The sequence below is a fragment of the Vigna umbellata genome, chromosome 5 (assembly GCF_029865625.1).
Source record: "Vigna umbellata cultivar VRB3 chromosome 5, Vumbellata_1.0, whole genome shotgun sequence".
NCBI classification, from domain to species: domain Eukaryota; kingdom Viridiplantae; phylum Streptophyta; class Magnoliopsida; order Fabales; family Fabaceae; genus Vigna; species Vigna umbellata.
In genome coordinates, this window is record NC_142169.1 from 63,235,182 (window position 1) to 63,252,636 (window position 17,455).

Below are 17,455 nucleotides of genomic sequence, written 5' to 3' on the forward strand. Positions count from 1 at the left end.
TTTTAAATGAGATACACGAGGTGTGCTGTTCAAAGTACGGAAAAAAATTTATTGAAAATTAAAATTTGCATTATTGTTAAGTTTATTGATAAAAGTTCTGTATTTGACATGGTCTAAGTAAAAAAAGAAAGAAAAAAAGGAGACTTTGTGCGACAATATGTGGAATTTTTGAAGTACAAATAATAGAGAAAAGAAGTAAAAGGAAAATCAAAGTGAAGCCAATTTTATGGGATCCTGCTAACATTTTCACCCTGCAACCAAATGTGATGCCAAATATTTGTCCGTCTTTTTTGTCTACTCTCTCCACCTTTCTTCACCCTCTTTACGTACGTACACTGTACTGGTACTATCCCTCTCTCTCTCTATATCTCTCTCTATATCTCTCTTCCTCATCCATATCATTTGCATCATTACTACATGTACATCCAGTCATGCATGCATACCATACCACATCATCATCACCCTTCGTTTTGAAACATGCCTTCATGAAGAGAGAGAAGCTTGGCTATTGGTGTGCCTGCGTGCCTGCAATATAGTATCTTTTTTCTGCACAAGGAGGAGAGAGAAAGACAAAGGGTTTGCAAATCACAGGGAAACTGAGTCGTCAAAAAATCGTATCTGTTATGCGCTTGTGCTGTCCTCTCATTTATATCGCTCTTTTTTTTTTTCATTTATTTGCTTTTCGTTTTAGCATCACAGTGACCAGGAGTAAAGAGCAAACCAGTTTGGTACTGCAGGAGCAACCAAAAAAGGAAAACAAATAAAAAATATGGCTCAGTAACAAATTAAAGTCCCTTTAATTGCCCATTGGTTGTTTGCTTCCTTCTCTTTGCTTTTTTCAGCCATATTGCACTACGTATTACCTTTATTTTATTATTTTATGCTATACATACAATATAATAATACAGCACAATAATATTACTATTATATTATCACAGAGACAACACATAAAAACACACAACACATTCTTTCTTCCTCAGTTCTTGTTCCATCTCTTTCTCTTTCTTTCTCTCGTATTCTCGAGATTCGGGTGTGTGTGGGATAGAGACTACTGTAGCGCCCCTTGAGGTTCTATCCAGAGTTGGAATTTGAGGAACTGAGCAGCATCTAATGAAGGAGAGTGGAGGCTCTCTTGGAGAAGAGAGCCTGCCCGAGACTACCACCAACAAGAGCAGTGAAGAAGAAGAGCCAAACTAGTTTCTTTCTTTCTCGCTCACTCCATTCCCATTCGTGTTTTTTTTTTTCAGTCTCAAAGACTACTTTAGTGTCAGTGTGTGTATATCAGAGAAAGCAGTGTGTTTTGGGGTGTGATAGTGTGAGATGGCACTTACTTTGCACAAGGACTCGGCCAACAACCAGATGGATTCAAGCAAGTATGTTAGGTACACACCTGAGCAGGTTGAGGCTTTGGAGAGGGTCTATGCTGAATGTCCCAAACCAAGTTCTTTGCGGAGGCAGCAACTCATCAGAGAGTGCCCCATCCTTTCCAATATCGAACCCAAACAAATCAAAGTTTGGTTTCAGAATAGAAGGTGACCCTTTTCAAATAACCCAAATGTCAAAGTCTTCTGTTTCTTATCATTTCTTACAGAAAGCCATCACCTTCACTACTTTTTTTTTTTTTTTTTATCTTACCTCAGTAAAGAAAAGTAACTTGTGCTTGCGTTGGTTCTAATAGTACCTTTTAGTTTCTTTGTTTTTTGTTCTTACAAGACATTGGTGAATTTGGTGTGTAGGTGTCGTGAGAAGCAGAGGAAGGAGGCTTCTCGGCTGCAGACAGTGAACAGAAAGCTGACTGCGATGAATAAACTGTTAATGGAAGAGAATGACCGTTTGCAGAAGCAGGTTTCTCATCTGGTTTACGAGAATGGATATATGAAGCAACAGATACAGACTGTGAGGACCCATCCCTCTCGCCTTCATTTTCTGCATGTTTTTCTTATTTCTAAATGTTAATGGTTGAACCATGCTTTGGTTTGAACAGGCCTCTGCGGGCACCACCACAGACAATAGCTGTGAGTCTGTGGTAATGAGTGGTCAGAATCAACAGCAAAACCCAACACCTCAGCATCCCAATAGGGATGCCAACAACCCAGCTGGGTATGTAACAAACTATGAACTACTTCTTAGTATTTGGGTACTTGTTCGTTTAAATGTTTTCGTGGTAGTAACATGGTTACTCTTTATTGTTTCAGTCTTCTCGCCATAGCTGAGGAGACCCTGGCAGAGTTCCTTTCCAAGGCTACTGGAACTGCTGTCGACTGGGTCCAGATGATTGGGATGAAGGTATATTCATTTTAATGAACATTAGTACTTGTTTCCTAATGTCTTCATCTAAGCAGTAATTATTACTATGGAGTTGAAAAACATGTACAATTTGCTCATTTATGTTAATGTTTTTTGTGTGTAATTATTCGTTGGTGATTTGTGTTGTGTAGCCTGGTCCGGATTCGATTGGAATCGTTGCTGTTTCCCGCAACTGTAGTGGTGTGGCAGCACGAGCCTGCGGCCTTGTGAGTCTAGAACCCACTAAGGTGTGTTGTTGTATCCCTCATGTTCCTTTGGTTCCTCATTGTCGAACAATTGGACTGTATTTTTCTGAAAAGTTGTGACTGTTGTTTGTCAGGTTGCTGAGATTCTGAAAGATCGACAGTCGTGGTATCGTGACTGCCGATGCGTGGAAGTATTGAGTATAGTTCCCACAGGGAATGGGGGCACCATAGAGCTCATGTACATGCAGGTCTGGTGGACGCTTTCTGCACTTGGAATGATTTAATGATTAATTTCTTGATTTTTTTTGGTTGAAATTTGATTTCTTTTTTGCCAGACATACGCGCCCACAACATTGGCAGCGGCGCGGGACTTTTGGACACTGAGATACACGACAAGTTTGGAAGATGGAAGCCTTGTGGTATGGCAAAGGATATGGTGTGCTGTGTTTTTTTTTAACAAACATTTGTCCCTGCCAAAATGGTTGTTTATTGTTCTTGTGCTGAAAATAGTCATTTCTGGAGCTGGTACCTGTACCCTCTCTCTTGAAGAGAAGGGTAGACAACATATTTGCACTAAGTCTACTAAATACTAAACACAATTTCCATTGGACACGACTTCTTATCTTTTCTTTTGAAGTTTCAACTTTTTGTTAGTTCTGTTCTGCAACATTTGAAGGTGTTGTTGCACAATTTAAAATGATTGTTTCTTCTTCCTCATGGGATTTTAGAACAAATTTGGCTTATTGAAATTATAATGCTGGATGGCAGATATGTGAGAGATCATTGACATCCTCAACTGGTGGTCCCACAGGGCCTCCTGCAACAACCTTTATTAGAGCTGAAATGCTTCCCAGTGGTTATCTGATTAGACCGTGTGAGGGTGGTGGATCCATTATTCACATAGTTGATCATATTGATTTAGATGTAAGTAAAGCATCTACAAGTTAAATCACTTTATAATCTCTGATCCTTTACGCAGTATTTTACCGTTATTGTTTGTTACAGGTATGGAGTGTTCCTGAAGTACTGAGGCCCCTATATGAGTCATCAAAAATCTTAGCTCAGAAATTGACCATTGCTGTAAGATTAATATCTTGTTCGATGAATTCGACTTTATAACTTACTCAAAATCACCATTAGACTTAAAAAAAAAGCTATACTCTTTCAGGCCTTGCAACATATACGACAGATAGCACAAGAATCGAGTGGCGAAATTCAATATGGTGGGGGTCGCCAGCCTGCTGTATTGAGAACATTTAGTCAGAGACTTTGCAGGTAAGGCTTGAATCTCCTTGTTATGTAGAACTAGTGCATAATTTTTGAATAATTTGCTGGGCACTTTTTACACTTTATGTGGGGTTGCAGCTTTTATGGATTAGTATTTTTCATATTCTCGCTAAAATTCAACTACTCAATAAGATTTTATTTAACATAATTCTTTAGGGGATTTAATGATGCGGTGAATGGGTTTGTTGATGACGGTTGGTCGCTGATGGGTACTGATGGGGTGGAAGATGTGACCATAGCTATAAACTCTTCTCCAAACAAATTTTTGGGGTCCAATTATAATGCTTCCATGTTCCCAGCCTTTGGAGGTGGGGTCTTGTGTGCCAAGGCATCGATGCTCCTGCAGGTACTTTAGAAGCAAATAGTTATATGCACAATTCCTCTTTTTCCTAATTTTCCAAGCATTTTGTATGTGTTTATTATAATCTCCTGAACAACGGTTCCTACAGAATGTTCCACCTGCTTTGCTTGTTCGTTTTTTGAGAGAGCATCGTTCAGAATGGGCTGATTACGGGGTTGATGCATACTCTGCTGCATGCCTTAAAGCTAGTCCCTATGCAGTTCCCTGTGCAAGACCTGGTGGCTTCCCGAGCAGCCAGGTCATTTTACCTCTTGCTCATACTATTGAACATGAAGAGGTATTTATCTTTTGAACTAAGAGATAACTCATTCTCTAGTTTGACAATTCATTTTATGTTCCATGCTAAATTGTGGCATGCCGTAATGTTGCAGTTCCTGGAGGTGGTTCGCATAGAGGGTCATGCATTTTCTCCTGAGGATGTCACGTTGGCTCGTGATATGTATCTATTGCAGGTAATGTGTCCGAATTTTTTATTTGCATATTTTGTTTAACTAACTTTAAGTATTTATGTTCGACACTTAATGACCCTTTTTATTTGCAACTTCTGGATGTTGCAGCTATGCAGTGGAGTTGATGAAAATGCAATTGGGGCATGTGCTCAACTTGTGTTTGCACCTATTGACGAGTCTTTTGCAGATGATGCTCTGTTGCTGCCATCTGGATTTCGTGTCATTCCATTAGATCCTAAATCAGTTGAGTGACATTTCTTTGCTATTTATATGGTTTCATTACTAGTTCTTGGCTTTTTTTTATAAGCACTAGCTCTTGGTTATAAAACTACTCCCAGTTTATTTACATCTAATCACGGTAGCATAATCGCATTAGCAGATATCAACCTGTTATGGTGTATCTTAGTTCTTTTTTAATGTGCTCCAAGTTACTAATTTTTTTGCATCTGAATGCATCCAGGATGGTCCAGCTGCAACTCGAACATTGGATTTGGCATCAACAATGGAAGTAGGATCTGCTAATGCTCGGCCCTCTGGTGAAGCTGATTTGAGTGGGTACAACCTTCGGTCGGTCCTTACTATTGCTTTCCAATTTACCTTCGAAAATCATACGCGGGACAATGTTGCTGCAATGGCTCGGCAGTATGTGCGTAGTGTTGTTGGATCTGTTCAGAGAGTTGCCATGGCAATTGCTCCTTCCAGGCTTAGTACTCAACTTGGGCCAAAGTCACTCCCTGGTTCCCCTGAGGCCCTTACCTTAGCACGATGGATCAGTAGAAGCTACAGGTTTGTCTTCTATAAATTTGGATCGCAAATCTATTATTTCAGCGTGCGGAACTTAGCATATTATATGTTTGATTTTGTTGTATTAGAGTGGTTTAGGAGCTGTTAAAGTGCCCTTAGAAACTGTGTTATCTATATCTATAGATATTCATTACTAGTATAATCTATATAGTTTATTGGTTATTTGAAAGTTGAATTCTGTTTGAACGTGAGGGGTGTTTTTTAATGTGGTGCACGACTTACTCGACAGATCTTATTCTGTTTAGTCTGACACTATATTGTGTTTCCTTTAAGGATCCACACTGGCACAGAGCTTTTTAGAGCTGAGTCCACTACAGGTGATGCAATCTTGAAGCAACTTTGGCACCATTCCGATGCAATCATGTGCTGTTCTGTGAAAACAAATGTAATCCCTTTCATAACATCTTTAATTTCTTTTCGTTGGAATTTGAAAAATCGAATAGTTGTCAGAGGACTTTGTTATTAATAATATATAATATGCAATATGTTTTGGAAGAATGTGCTATTCTTTTCTCCAATAATATTTCCATTGAGTGGGGTACTTCTGAAATCATCGCAGGCATCTCCAGTGTTCACCTTTGCTAATCAAGCTGGGTTAGACATGCTTGAAACTACTCTAGTCGCACTTCAAGACATAATGCTTGATAAAGTGCTAGATGAATCTGGCAGGAAGATTCTTTGCTCTGAGTTCTCCAAGATAATGCAACAGGTATTTAAAAAGTGAATTGCGTTTTTTTTTGTTAATTTTGGCTCTATTATGAATTATGTTCAAGTCTATGATTATCCTTTTCTTTGCTATATCCCCGTCATCTTATGCAAAATTATCTTTTCTTTGTTTCTTTTCAGGGATTTGCTTATCTACCCGCTGGGATATGTGTATCGAGTATGAATCGGCCAGTGTCTTATGAGCAGGCCATTGCATGGAAAGTCCTGAATGATGATGATTCTAATCACTGCCTAGCCTTCATGTTTATGAGTTGGTCTTTTGTATGATGGACGAACCATATAGACTCTACTTATTTTACGTACTAATTTATATTCAGTACTTAATTACCATATGGTACTATCATAGACAACTGTACTAATGTAAGCCTTACTTTATGTCAGGTGTATGGTATTTTATTGCAATATAAACGTTCTACTTAATGTGGTGAATTTTTTCTTCTCATTTCAGAGTTTACATTTTGTAGAGAACCTCGTATTGATGGTTAGCCTTGTTTTAAATTTGTGTTGATGGTTTTTGCTTTATACTTATCTGGGGTCATTTTGATGTTATCATCATCGGGGTAGCATGTTTTCTCTTTATCTTCCTTCACAAATCACGAAGATCATCATGGTGTTTTTGCTTGCTTCTAAAGCAAAAGTGCGCCTTGGTTTCAACTTCCAAAGTCTAACAAAAAGTTATTTTTCAGATATAATATTTTAACCGGATTTTAATTGGGAAGAATTTTGATATATGATGGTATCTTTTACTTTATAGGTGAAAAAGTAACTTTTGTGCGGACTCTTGTCTGTCACTCTAACATTCTATTTGGTTTTCAAAAGAAAAAAAAACTGTAAAAGAAAGAGTGGAAAGAGAGAAGATTTTAGCAACTTTTATTGAAAAGAAAGAAAAATATGCCTTCCATTGTTTGATGTAGGAGTAGATAAACGACAAAGAAATGATACGATTGACATACATACGTGTGTATTTTTTTTCATGCACATATATACGTGTGTATTTTTCTTAAAGAGGATATAAAAGAAATTTGACCATGAGTGACATTGTTCAGTCTGTCACTGGTCAGCCTATTCGGAACAGTGTGATATGATTTAGCAGAAATCCAAATCCAACTGAAGTGCAGGGTGTTATGCATCCAAATCCAAATCACCTTTTCTCTAAATATTATTTTAAGCAAAAGAAGACAGTATAATATAAGTGTGAAGTAGTATTTAATTTGAAATTTGATTTATGTGTAGGTATGGGCAAGATGTTTGTTATGCTGCATAAAGTGTTGTCAAAACAAGGAATCTGGTGAGGTTGCAAAAGTCAGTAGTAGCCCTCACCCTCGTCATTCAAGTAGATATTTTTGCGTCATGGCAAACATTCAACGTTATGGGCATGTGGGGGTGGACGAAAGAAGAAAAGGGGTATGAAGAGTCTTCTAATCTTGTCCAAGGATTTGATATGATGACTATGTGCAAGATGGGGTAATTGTGAAAGATTGTGTCAGAAGAAACCTATACCAAATTCAACCTTATTGTATGACAGAAAAAAGAAAAAACTCAAAACATTAGGCTGGTTGAGAACTTTCTGCATGACAAGGATGCACATGAAAGTGACACGCAGGTAATAGATGCACCTAGTCACCTACACTTCCCATTGCTGTGATGGGTTTTAGTCTTGTGAAGATGCTGATCACGACACAAGTAACACCATTATTATGCAACACAAACCAGCATTATGCAATGTATGAAAGAGGATTAGTTGTCACAAGTGATGATGTTTTTGTTTTTGTGCCCGAATGTCTGGAGAAGGACTTCGATAGCGAGATCAAAGGAAGAGCTTGTTGTTCTAAAGGACACGCATATATGCTATGAAGCAGTGCTTTCTAATGATAATGATGAAGCTTTGTGATTTAATTGAGACAAAGATTAGGTTAATGATACTTTGTTGCATTAAACATTAAATGGTCCAACGCATGTGCTGCTACAAAAAATTAAGGTGACTCTTCTGTTGCTGTCTGCAGTGTACTAAATGGATGATTAGTTGCTTTATAGCAGCTTTGTGATGAGTTTGTAATTTAACTTAGAATTAAAGAAATAAAAAGGGAAATGCAGAGATATGTGGGGCCCACAGAATCTGGGTTACAAATTGGAGTAAATATATATGGTCAAAACAAGGGATGACGACATGGTTCTGTTGATCCATCACAACACAACACAACTCTGTGCCTGTCATGTCCCTACCTTATCCCATGGATTCTGTTCCTCTCTCTCACCTCACCATTCGACTGTCTGTCACTACTATTTTCAACCATGGAATTCGAATACTCGTCAGATTTATCATCTTCTTTATTTCCTTCATCACCCTTCAATCTCAACTCTACACTCATTCAAGTAACAATTGGAATTTAGTTTCCTCTATTTAAGTGCAGAAATTAGGTTCTCTCTCTGTATAAGAGAAAATGTAATTTTAGCCAGCCAATATAATTTGTGCCTATTTATTAATGTTTTAGGTGTTATATGTTTCTTAAAACTACCTCGAAAGAAAAAAAAACTAAGAACTTATAGTTGGTAGTTGCTGAATGAAACTCTTTAGATTACTCGTTAGATTATAAATGTTTAATTAAATTAACTAAAATCTAATGCTTTTATTGATAATATGTGTATATATATATATATATATATATATATATATATATATATATATATATATATATATATATATATATATATATATATATATATATATATATATCGAGGGTTTTTCTAACCCTTTTTTTTATTGATTTTAAGCTCTTATCATTTTTTATTTATATATATAAAATGTGTTGGTATCTAATACATTTTTTTTTTAAATTGTGTATTTGTTAATAATATTATATTATATCTTACAATATTTATATTCGAATTCAAAATAAAGTAAAAATAACATAGAAGTAGACTTAATATTTAAAATAAAGTAAAAGTAAATTGAAGGGCAATGTCATACGACTTTCTTTAAAAAAAGAGTAAAAAATAAGGTTAAAAATATGTTTTTAATTCATATATTTATATGTGAAATTAAAAACATATCTCTTAAAAAAATAAAACAATTTTATCGGTTATCAATATTAAATATTAATGTAGTGAAGTATAAAATATATCTTGTCAGAACCCATTAAAATCCACAAAAAATCACAAGTAGTGGGAGCCAAGTGTCAAGGAGAGAGAGTTAGAGTTTCAGTTTATGGAAAACAAGTGGCTGTAGGACAATGGCCGTTCGGTTTTGGATGACGGTAGTATTTAATGCTAAATTTCAAATGTCGTGCCACTTCTCTGCATGTTTTCTTTCTTCTCCAAATTGCTGAAACCATTTTCTCCTCCTTCTCTCTAAATCTTCGTTATCTTCTCTCTAAGAAAATCTCATTTTTCCTCTTCCGATCACCTCTCAGGCACCGTTTGAACTCTCCCGACATCAAGAGCTTTCGTTTAAACCGATCGGGTTGTGGTTCTAAGCCGGTGAGTTACTTTCTCCTTAGCACGTTCGTTCTTTTCGCATGCAAACCCAAATTTCTGGTTGCCTGAGCGAATCATATTATTCTGAGTATTTCTGGTGTTCTGTTTGGTTCAGTATTCCTAAAACGTGACTGTCGAATGTTAAAGTCTTTGGTAGTGGTGAGCTCTATTCTGAATCGGTGAGAGTTCGGTTACGTCTAGAGGTAAGGGAAGCTTATATAATTTGATTAAGATTTTGTTTTGAACGTTTGTATGTTTGTATGATACTTTGTTTGATTATTTGATGAGTGTGAAATATGCGTGTTATTGCATGTTAGGATGTATGGATGAACGACTGATAAATGGTGTGAACTGAGTTGAAATAGGGTGTGATCTTCCAATTGTAGTATTTTGAGTAAATGTTGTAGTATGGTCGCGTCATTCGTGATCGTTCGATTCTTCATGGACGTGTATGGTCTTAACTAATTTCTTATGCTTTAGGGATATTGGCTGAGAGTCATTCTGTAATACTCTGCATAATTAGGTAAACTGTAATCGAGAGTCAGTATTGGTCGTTCAGTTTTCCTTTGAAGCGTCCGTCTAAACTAAATTCTTCTTCTGGAGAGAATTTCGTTCTTGAAGATCATTTTATATTATTAGATATATATAAATAAGCGTTCGGTCTAAGTGTAGTTCTCCTTTAGGTTTCCTAAACAGTTTAGTTAATGTATACTATACTACTTAAAGTCATAGAGGGTGTCATTATTCTTCATTAAAAATTAAGTGTGGCACAAGTATATACATATATATATTCATTCATTTTATGTAAGTTTAGTATTGCTCGGTCTTGGACCAAGCGTTCAATCTCAGTAGCGCTCGTTCTTGATAAGTATTTGGTCTTGGACCAGCGCTCGTTTAATAGTGTTCGGTTTCTACAAGGCTTGGTCTTAAACCAAGCGCTGGGTCTCATTTCAGTAATCTATTATTACCGTTTTTAGAATAAGAGTCTTCAGCCAAACTCAATAACGTTCGTTACTTCATAGTTTCTCATCAGTATTAGTATTGGGTGTCAAACAGTGTTGGTCTTTAAAAGGTGTTCGACCTAGAGTCTTAGTACTCGGCCTAAATTGAACTCTTAAGGGTCTGGTTATTGAAATAGATAAATTCGTAAATAGCGCTCAGTCATGTTAGTTTCTAAGAAGTGTTATTCCATTCGGACTTGTGTTATGATGAGAAAGTGTGATCTTATTTCAGTTGAATATATTGATGATGAAGTATAAGAGAATTTGAAATGTGATGCGAATGAAATAGTTTGGTTATGAAAGAGTATTCCAGGGAGGAATATCTCAAAAAGTGGTTATTGATTGGTAAAGTATGAATGTGGGCAAAGCTTAGCGAGCGTTTATCCTGATATTCCGTGATTACTCATTCTCACGTAGAGAGGAGTAAGTCATGTGTGGGAATGACAGGAGGTCTTAGTCCATAAGGTTAACTTGGACGAAACGAATTAACCCTGGGTGGCAGCTGTTGAGGGTATCCCAGTTACTACATCACCCGGGTGCATAAATGTTGTAGCTACACAGGATTCATACAGTCCGGACAGTGAGAGTCAAGTGGTCGGTCTTTGTATGCCATTACGCATGAATTATGATTTGGGTGTTGTTGATTTAATCATGAATGTTGTATGTTGTTATTGAATTAATTAAATTACATAAGCTTATCCTGTTTATCATTTTGTCTGTGTTGTGCGTTCGGTTGTTGTCCTATTGCAATGATCATCCGTGTAGATGTGAGCAGAAGGAGAGGAGTTGCTGGAAGAAGCATTGGAAGAGGCGGAAGTGAAGGCCGAACCTTAGGAACGTTTGGTCAGTTGTTGGCTTCATCTTTTGTAAGACCGTTCGGTATAAGTTTTTTTTGTAAATCGTTCGGTCTAGTTGTAGCCAGTGTGCGGTTTAATTCCCTGCTATTATGTAAGGTCGTTCGGCCATAATAGTATCTCGTTATGTGTAGAACTGATTTGTAGTATTATTAATATGTGATTATCTTCGTATATGATTTTATACTGTATTTTTAGGATGTTACATATCTTGTATATAATAAAAATAAATTATATAACATAGAAGTATCTAAATAATAAAAGCTTATGTTCTATCACTTTTAATAATTTATTTGATAAAATAATAAAAAAAGGGACGTTTGTGTTGGAACTATATATAAGGTTAATTAGTTTAAAATACATATATGGTACAAATCTTATATTAGAAGGTTTGGTGGAGTTAAGTTAGTTTTAAAATTCAGTTATCAAAATGGTATCATGAGTTACATACTACCCTAATGAGATTTAATGTTTTGTGGACATATTATTCTATCCATATCGGGTCGCTATTGAATCACTTATTAATATATAATCTTAGGCATGAGATGTATATAACTCATGGCATGAGAAAGAGTATGAACATCTACTAAAGATAAAATTAATTTATAATATACATTAATACAAACCTCATTCAACAATTTTTTTTATGAAGTTTAATTAGTCTTAAAATTCATTTTTTTAATATAACTTAAATAAAAGAAAAAATATTAAAAGAATAATTTTTATTTAATATAAAAACATGACTTATAAAATAATTTGCACCAATACTATTGTAAATAAAAATACATAAATGGAACAAAGTATAAATTTATATTTTTTTCATGAATTCGAATATGATGTTATTGATAAAAAAAAAAAAAGGTTGTAATTTTCTTTTATTATAGTTAATATTTTTAATGTAATAATGAGACACATCCCTTGCATTGCATGAGTGATTTGAGTGACAAGAAAGAAGACAATTAGGTAAGCCAAGGCCCCACACGTGTTGCCTATTTTTGTCTCTTATTCCATTTCTGTTTATTCAAATGCTTCCCATTTCACACTTTCCATTTGCCATTTCAAGTTCATTATGTCCTCTTGTTCTGTTTCTCATATTTCTCCTTTTTTTTTCTTCAATTTTTAGTCAAATCAAACTTAACTTACCAAATTATAGTTTTATACTCAAATTGGAACTCTAGAATTCAATGAAAAATAAAATTTAAGTTTAATCCATATAAAAATTTCCACTATCTCTAACAAATATTATTGGTTAAGCATATATTTTCTTAATATTAGTATCTCTAATTTTTATTTAATATCACTTAGACCTTTTAAGAATCTAACTATAAAGCCATAACTTTTAAAAAATAATAATCAGAATTATACTAAATTTAGAATTTTGAAATTACTGGTTAAACTTTTTTATTTCAAGAATTTGATACATTCATATGCCATCTAAATATTTCTGAATTTGTGAAACCTTGTTCCCATTGACTGAGAAAGTGTACATACAAATGTATGTATCATGTGTATGCATACATGTCCCCACAAGTAACATAGCGAGATATCATGATGATACATATTCGGGATGATGATGCATAAGGCATTTTGTGATTTGGGATATAAATATAGTAATGGTGAAGGGTGTAATTTGTTTTGGGTGGCTTTAGGATGATATCCTTTTCAGCTTTTGAAATTCGAGGCCTTTTAAAGTTTGAGTGCGAAAGGCACTGTGGTTTCGAGCCTCGTGCCCTATTCTCTATTCTCTCCCTACCCTTCTGCAAATCTATATTATTCTTCTAAAATGTGTGCTACCCTTTTCAGAATCACCATTTTTACTCTGATTTTTCTTGTAATTTAGCTAATTTTACTGTAATTAAGTTGATTAGAAGAAATGATTGAGTTTAATCTAATAGGACAGAATGCATGAATGCAACCAAAGTTGTGAGGTACTGAGTCACAATCACATCATGGTGAAATTTGTTTAATCTGAATTTGGTTATGTATTTTTGACATAAAGAGTATTGAAGATGTGGTTAAATAGCATAAGGGGTTGTCTGTATTGGTGGGTCAATGTTGCGTTATGGTGAGTGCAGGAACAGAGCAGAAAGATGAATGAAAGAGGAGAGAGTGTATTTGTCTATGATCCGCGTGAGACCCCTCGCTTTCCACTTTTGTTTATAGCAGTTATCATATGTGTGTCTCACGCTTCACATGCACTTTTAGAACTACACCAAGCAAAATTTCCTTTTTTTTATTTATTGTTTATTTGTGTTTGAATTAAAAATTCTGAGTAGGCATGTCTTTGGTCACTGTTTGGTTCCTTTGCAACATGTTAAAGTGCAATGTTAAAGTGCAAAGTTCTGCAGCTTTTCAAAATCCAAGGAAAGTGAGTGAGTGAGTGTGGTTTCAAACACACATACACCTACCTAGTGTTTGATGTTATGTCTCAGTGTATATGATAGGCTTTGTAATGGCATGGAGGCTATTTGAACCTGAGAATAAACATATCTTTCCTTTGCAGCTTTGCAGGGTTTTTAAGATTTTTAGCAGACCAAATTAAAGAGATGAAGAAGTGGTGCATAATAGACCACTAGACTATCATGGTCTGTGAATTTTAGAGTGTTAATTTGAGAAAGTTGTTGACTGCTACTTTGGGATTTGGTTTTTCTTTCTTTTGCTAAGTTGGTAGTGAGGGGTCAGGTTTTTGGTTGTTACTATTTTGGTTGAATCGAATTTCAGATAGAGAGGTTTTGATTTTCTGATAGATTATCAAAATCAACAGATAATTTCTAGGCAAAAGAAAGATGCATAGTCTGTGTCAAATTGCTTGTTAGAGAAAAACTTGTAAAATGATCAGAATTAACAGAGTAACTTGGTTCGTTTACCCAGAGGATCTCTGTGCTGCTACACTAACTAGGCAGAAATTGAACTGTGTTAATTGAATGCATGGAGTAGACTGCAGTACTGAATAATGTTTTTAAGTTGGACTTGCAGCATAACAGCACAATTTGTCTGCTATATTTATCAACTACTACCCAATAGTGTTCAACAAATTTATGCAGAATGCAGATGACTGTTCCAAACCAATTCATCAATTAGCTTACTGCTTTTCATTCACTGCTTATTAATTTCCCAACAGGGTTTTTCAACTAAAGAAAAAGGGTATTACTGAACCTTCTTCAAATGCTTGGTTAATACTATTCTAAAGTTCAAAGTGACAGCTTCAAAATTTGAGGGGTTTTAAAGTCTCACTGCAAAGATTTTGATTATTGACTCCCTTTTGGATATCATCTCAAGAAAATTATGATTACTTTTTCGTGCATTTACTGACATTAATTGTAACCAGAGAGCTCTTTAATGGAAGGAAATAATGTACTATCATGCTAGTTTTGTGGACCATCATCTGACCAGAAAGTATTCTAGATCAAACAAAAATTTTCACCACACTTAAAAACAAAAGTGCACAACTCTGTACATAAATTGCAACTTCTTTGCAAGCTATTTTATAAAGAATTATAAGATTGTTTTTACTATATTCACAGATCAATATGAAATTTGTACATATTCTACTATCAAAAGTATAAGCTAAATACCGAAAATAAATAATAAAAAAACAAATTACAAAATATGGAAGATGAATTGGGACAATAAATAGAGAATTTTAACTGTAAAAATCATGATATCATAAATTTCTACTTGGACTTCATATTTAATATTTTATTATTTATTTCTCTTCATTTTTACAAATACAAAATTTTATTTTTTTAAATGACTATATTACTCTTAAAAATATTGTATTGCATTTCACATAGATCTCAAATCTTATTTTAAAGGGATTCACAGTGTGTGAATGGATCTCTTATTATCAATAGCTCATATAATAATACTTCTTATTTTGATAGAAGAAAAACCATAAAATTTTTAGTAGATTATACTCTCTCTTTTTTCAAAATATAAGATGCGAATATTCTATGGAACAATATATTTTCTTCATGAAAAAGAAAAATTATTGAGAGAAATAAGTTCTTGTAGTGAATAAGAGTTCAAGTTTAGGGCAGCATAAGAAGACAAATTGGAATTGATCGAGGTTAATATAGTAATTGTAAAGAACTCATATAAAGTTGTAGGTTGAAACTTGAGTGCTGTCATTTTAAAAGAAAAAAAAATAGATGAGTGGAACTTGTGAATAAAGTGATCTTTCTAAAGTAAATATGATAGAGGGACATATTTTTAAAATGTAAAGTGAAAGTCAAAAAACTAAAAGAAAAAGGTTAGTGAAATGGGCCTTTTGACTTAGGATGTAAATAAGAGTTTAAAAGATTAGGGCCCATTAAAACTGGGGGTTGACATTGTTAGTGGATTTTACCTTTTGAGCTAGCTTTATTCTTTTCGTAGTAGAGCATTTATATAGCTCCAATAGAAATCCAACTACCATCTTAATAAAGTTCTATGATTAAATTAGACCTTTCAATTCCATTTCTTTTTCACATCTAAGTCCATTTTAAAAAATTCATAACATTAAATGTCCTCAATTAAATTCATAAAAGTTCTATAAGATACAATCAGTTGGACTCATTTTTAGAAAAATATTTATTTTAAATAAAAATATATAATTAATTCCTATTGTACACATCATATATTTAATTTGTTATATAAATATTTTTTATTTTATTAATTAATACATAAGATAATAATTTAAATATGAATTAAAACTAAATAAAATATGTCAATTTAAAAAATTAAAATAATAAATTTAATAAATAATGTTATCTCACATTCATGTTTTCAAATAAAATCCAAAATCAACCTATTTAAATTTAATCTTTTTTAAGACACTATCTTAAAAATGTTTTTAACAGAAATCAGGACATTTCTAATTGGTGTAATTGGGTTTGTGTTTGATGCAGCTGACCTCACACTTGCTAATGCTTATAAACTTAAATATAAAAAAAAAAAGTGATGGTATGTAGTGGACTTTTAAATTCATAATGTTTTCTGATTCTTAATTTTAAACTAATATATTGTATATTGTTGTTCTTTGTCCTCACATAGGTTCTTCATTAACCAGAATTAGCAACAATTATTGTTTGTTAGTGTTTCATGTCTGTCATTATATTTGCCAACATCACTGTCATCAGCAGTGTCTTGGACAATCATGTTGCTGCTGATTTTGCACCAAATTTTCTATTAAAAAGTTACTAAAGAATAATATATTGTAAATTAGTTATGATTATATCTGTTTCCCTGATTAAAAACTCATATCAATAAAAAAAAACATTATCACGATTAAATAATGTGTTCTGTATACCAGCAACTGACATTCAGATAAACTTTTTAGGTTTATACAACATAAAGAAGAAAATAATAATAAAAAAGGATACTTTTTCTGTTAATTGAAATCAGATTATCGTTGAATTAATATGTTAAATAATTTTTTTATTAAGTTCTTAAGTATTCAATTCAAATCATACTCTGTAACTTATGAAATTAAAAGGTAACATCTGCCTAATAATATGTTAGGTGTATATTATAAAAAACAAAGGCATGGGTTTGAAAGTGAGTAAACGTTTATATATCATTAGTTTAATTTGAATATTTTTTCTTTACTCAAAAAATTTGTAATTTAATTTCGAGGGTTGAATTATTTAAGAATATTTTATTTGTAAAATTTATTTTATAAATTTATTATAATATAATGAAAGTCGAATGATTTGACTAATCTATTATAATAATAAAGTTAAAATATTAACTTATTTTGATATAATAAAGATAATAATTAAAAATTAAAATATCAATTTACATAATTGAAAAAGAATTAAACGGCTAAAGTTTTCAAATAATATTAAAAAATATTTTAATTTTTAAAATATCAAACTAACAACTTATATCATTAAAAGCAATACATAATTATAAAAAAATGAAAATAAAAAAAGCTAGTGAAGGTGAGTTATATGTTAATTTATTTCTAACTTAGTTGAAATACGATTAACACGTGAGTTAAATGAATGATGTTGACCTTCGTTTC

The 17,455-nt window shown here is 33.5% G+C and overlaps 1 protein-coding gene across 1 annotated transcript; it reads left to right on the forward strand.

Annotated features, from left to right (window-relative positions):
• Positions 1-945: 945 nt before the first annotated feature.
• Positions 946-6,548, forward strand: LOC124845261 (homeobox-leucine zipper protein ATHB-14-like). The gene is made up of 18 exons (XM_047322332.2): positions 946-1,532; positions 1,737-1,896; positions 1,985-2,100; positions 2,196-2,286; positions 2,439-2,534; positions 2,627-2,740; positions 2,828-2,911; positions 3,261-3,416; positions 3,498-3,572; positions 3,661-3,767; positions 3,936-4,125; positions 4,229-4,417; positions 4,512-4,592; positions 4,698-4,832; positions 5,050-5,375; positions 5,667-5,778; positions 5,953-6,102; positions 6,240-6,548. Exons 1-18 carry the CDS (start codon positions 1,321-1,323, stop codon positions 6,384-6,386), a joined length of 2,541 nt encoding a protein of 846 aa, XP_047178288.2. The 5' UTR covers positions 946-1,320; the 3' UTR covers positions 6,387-6,548.
• Positions 6,549-17,455: the final 10,907 nt, after the last annotated feature.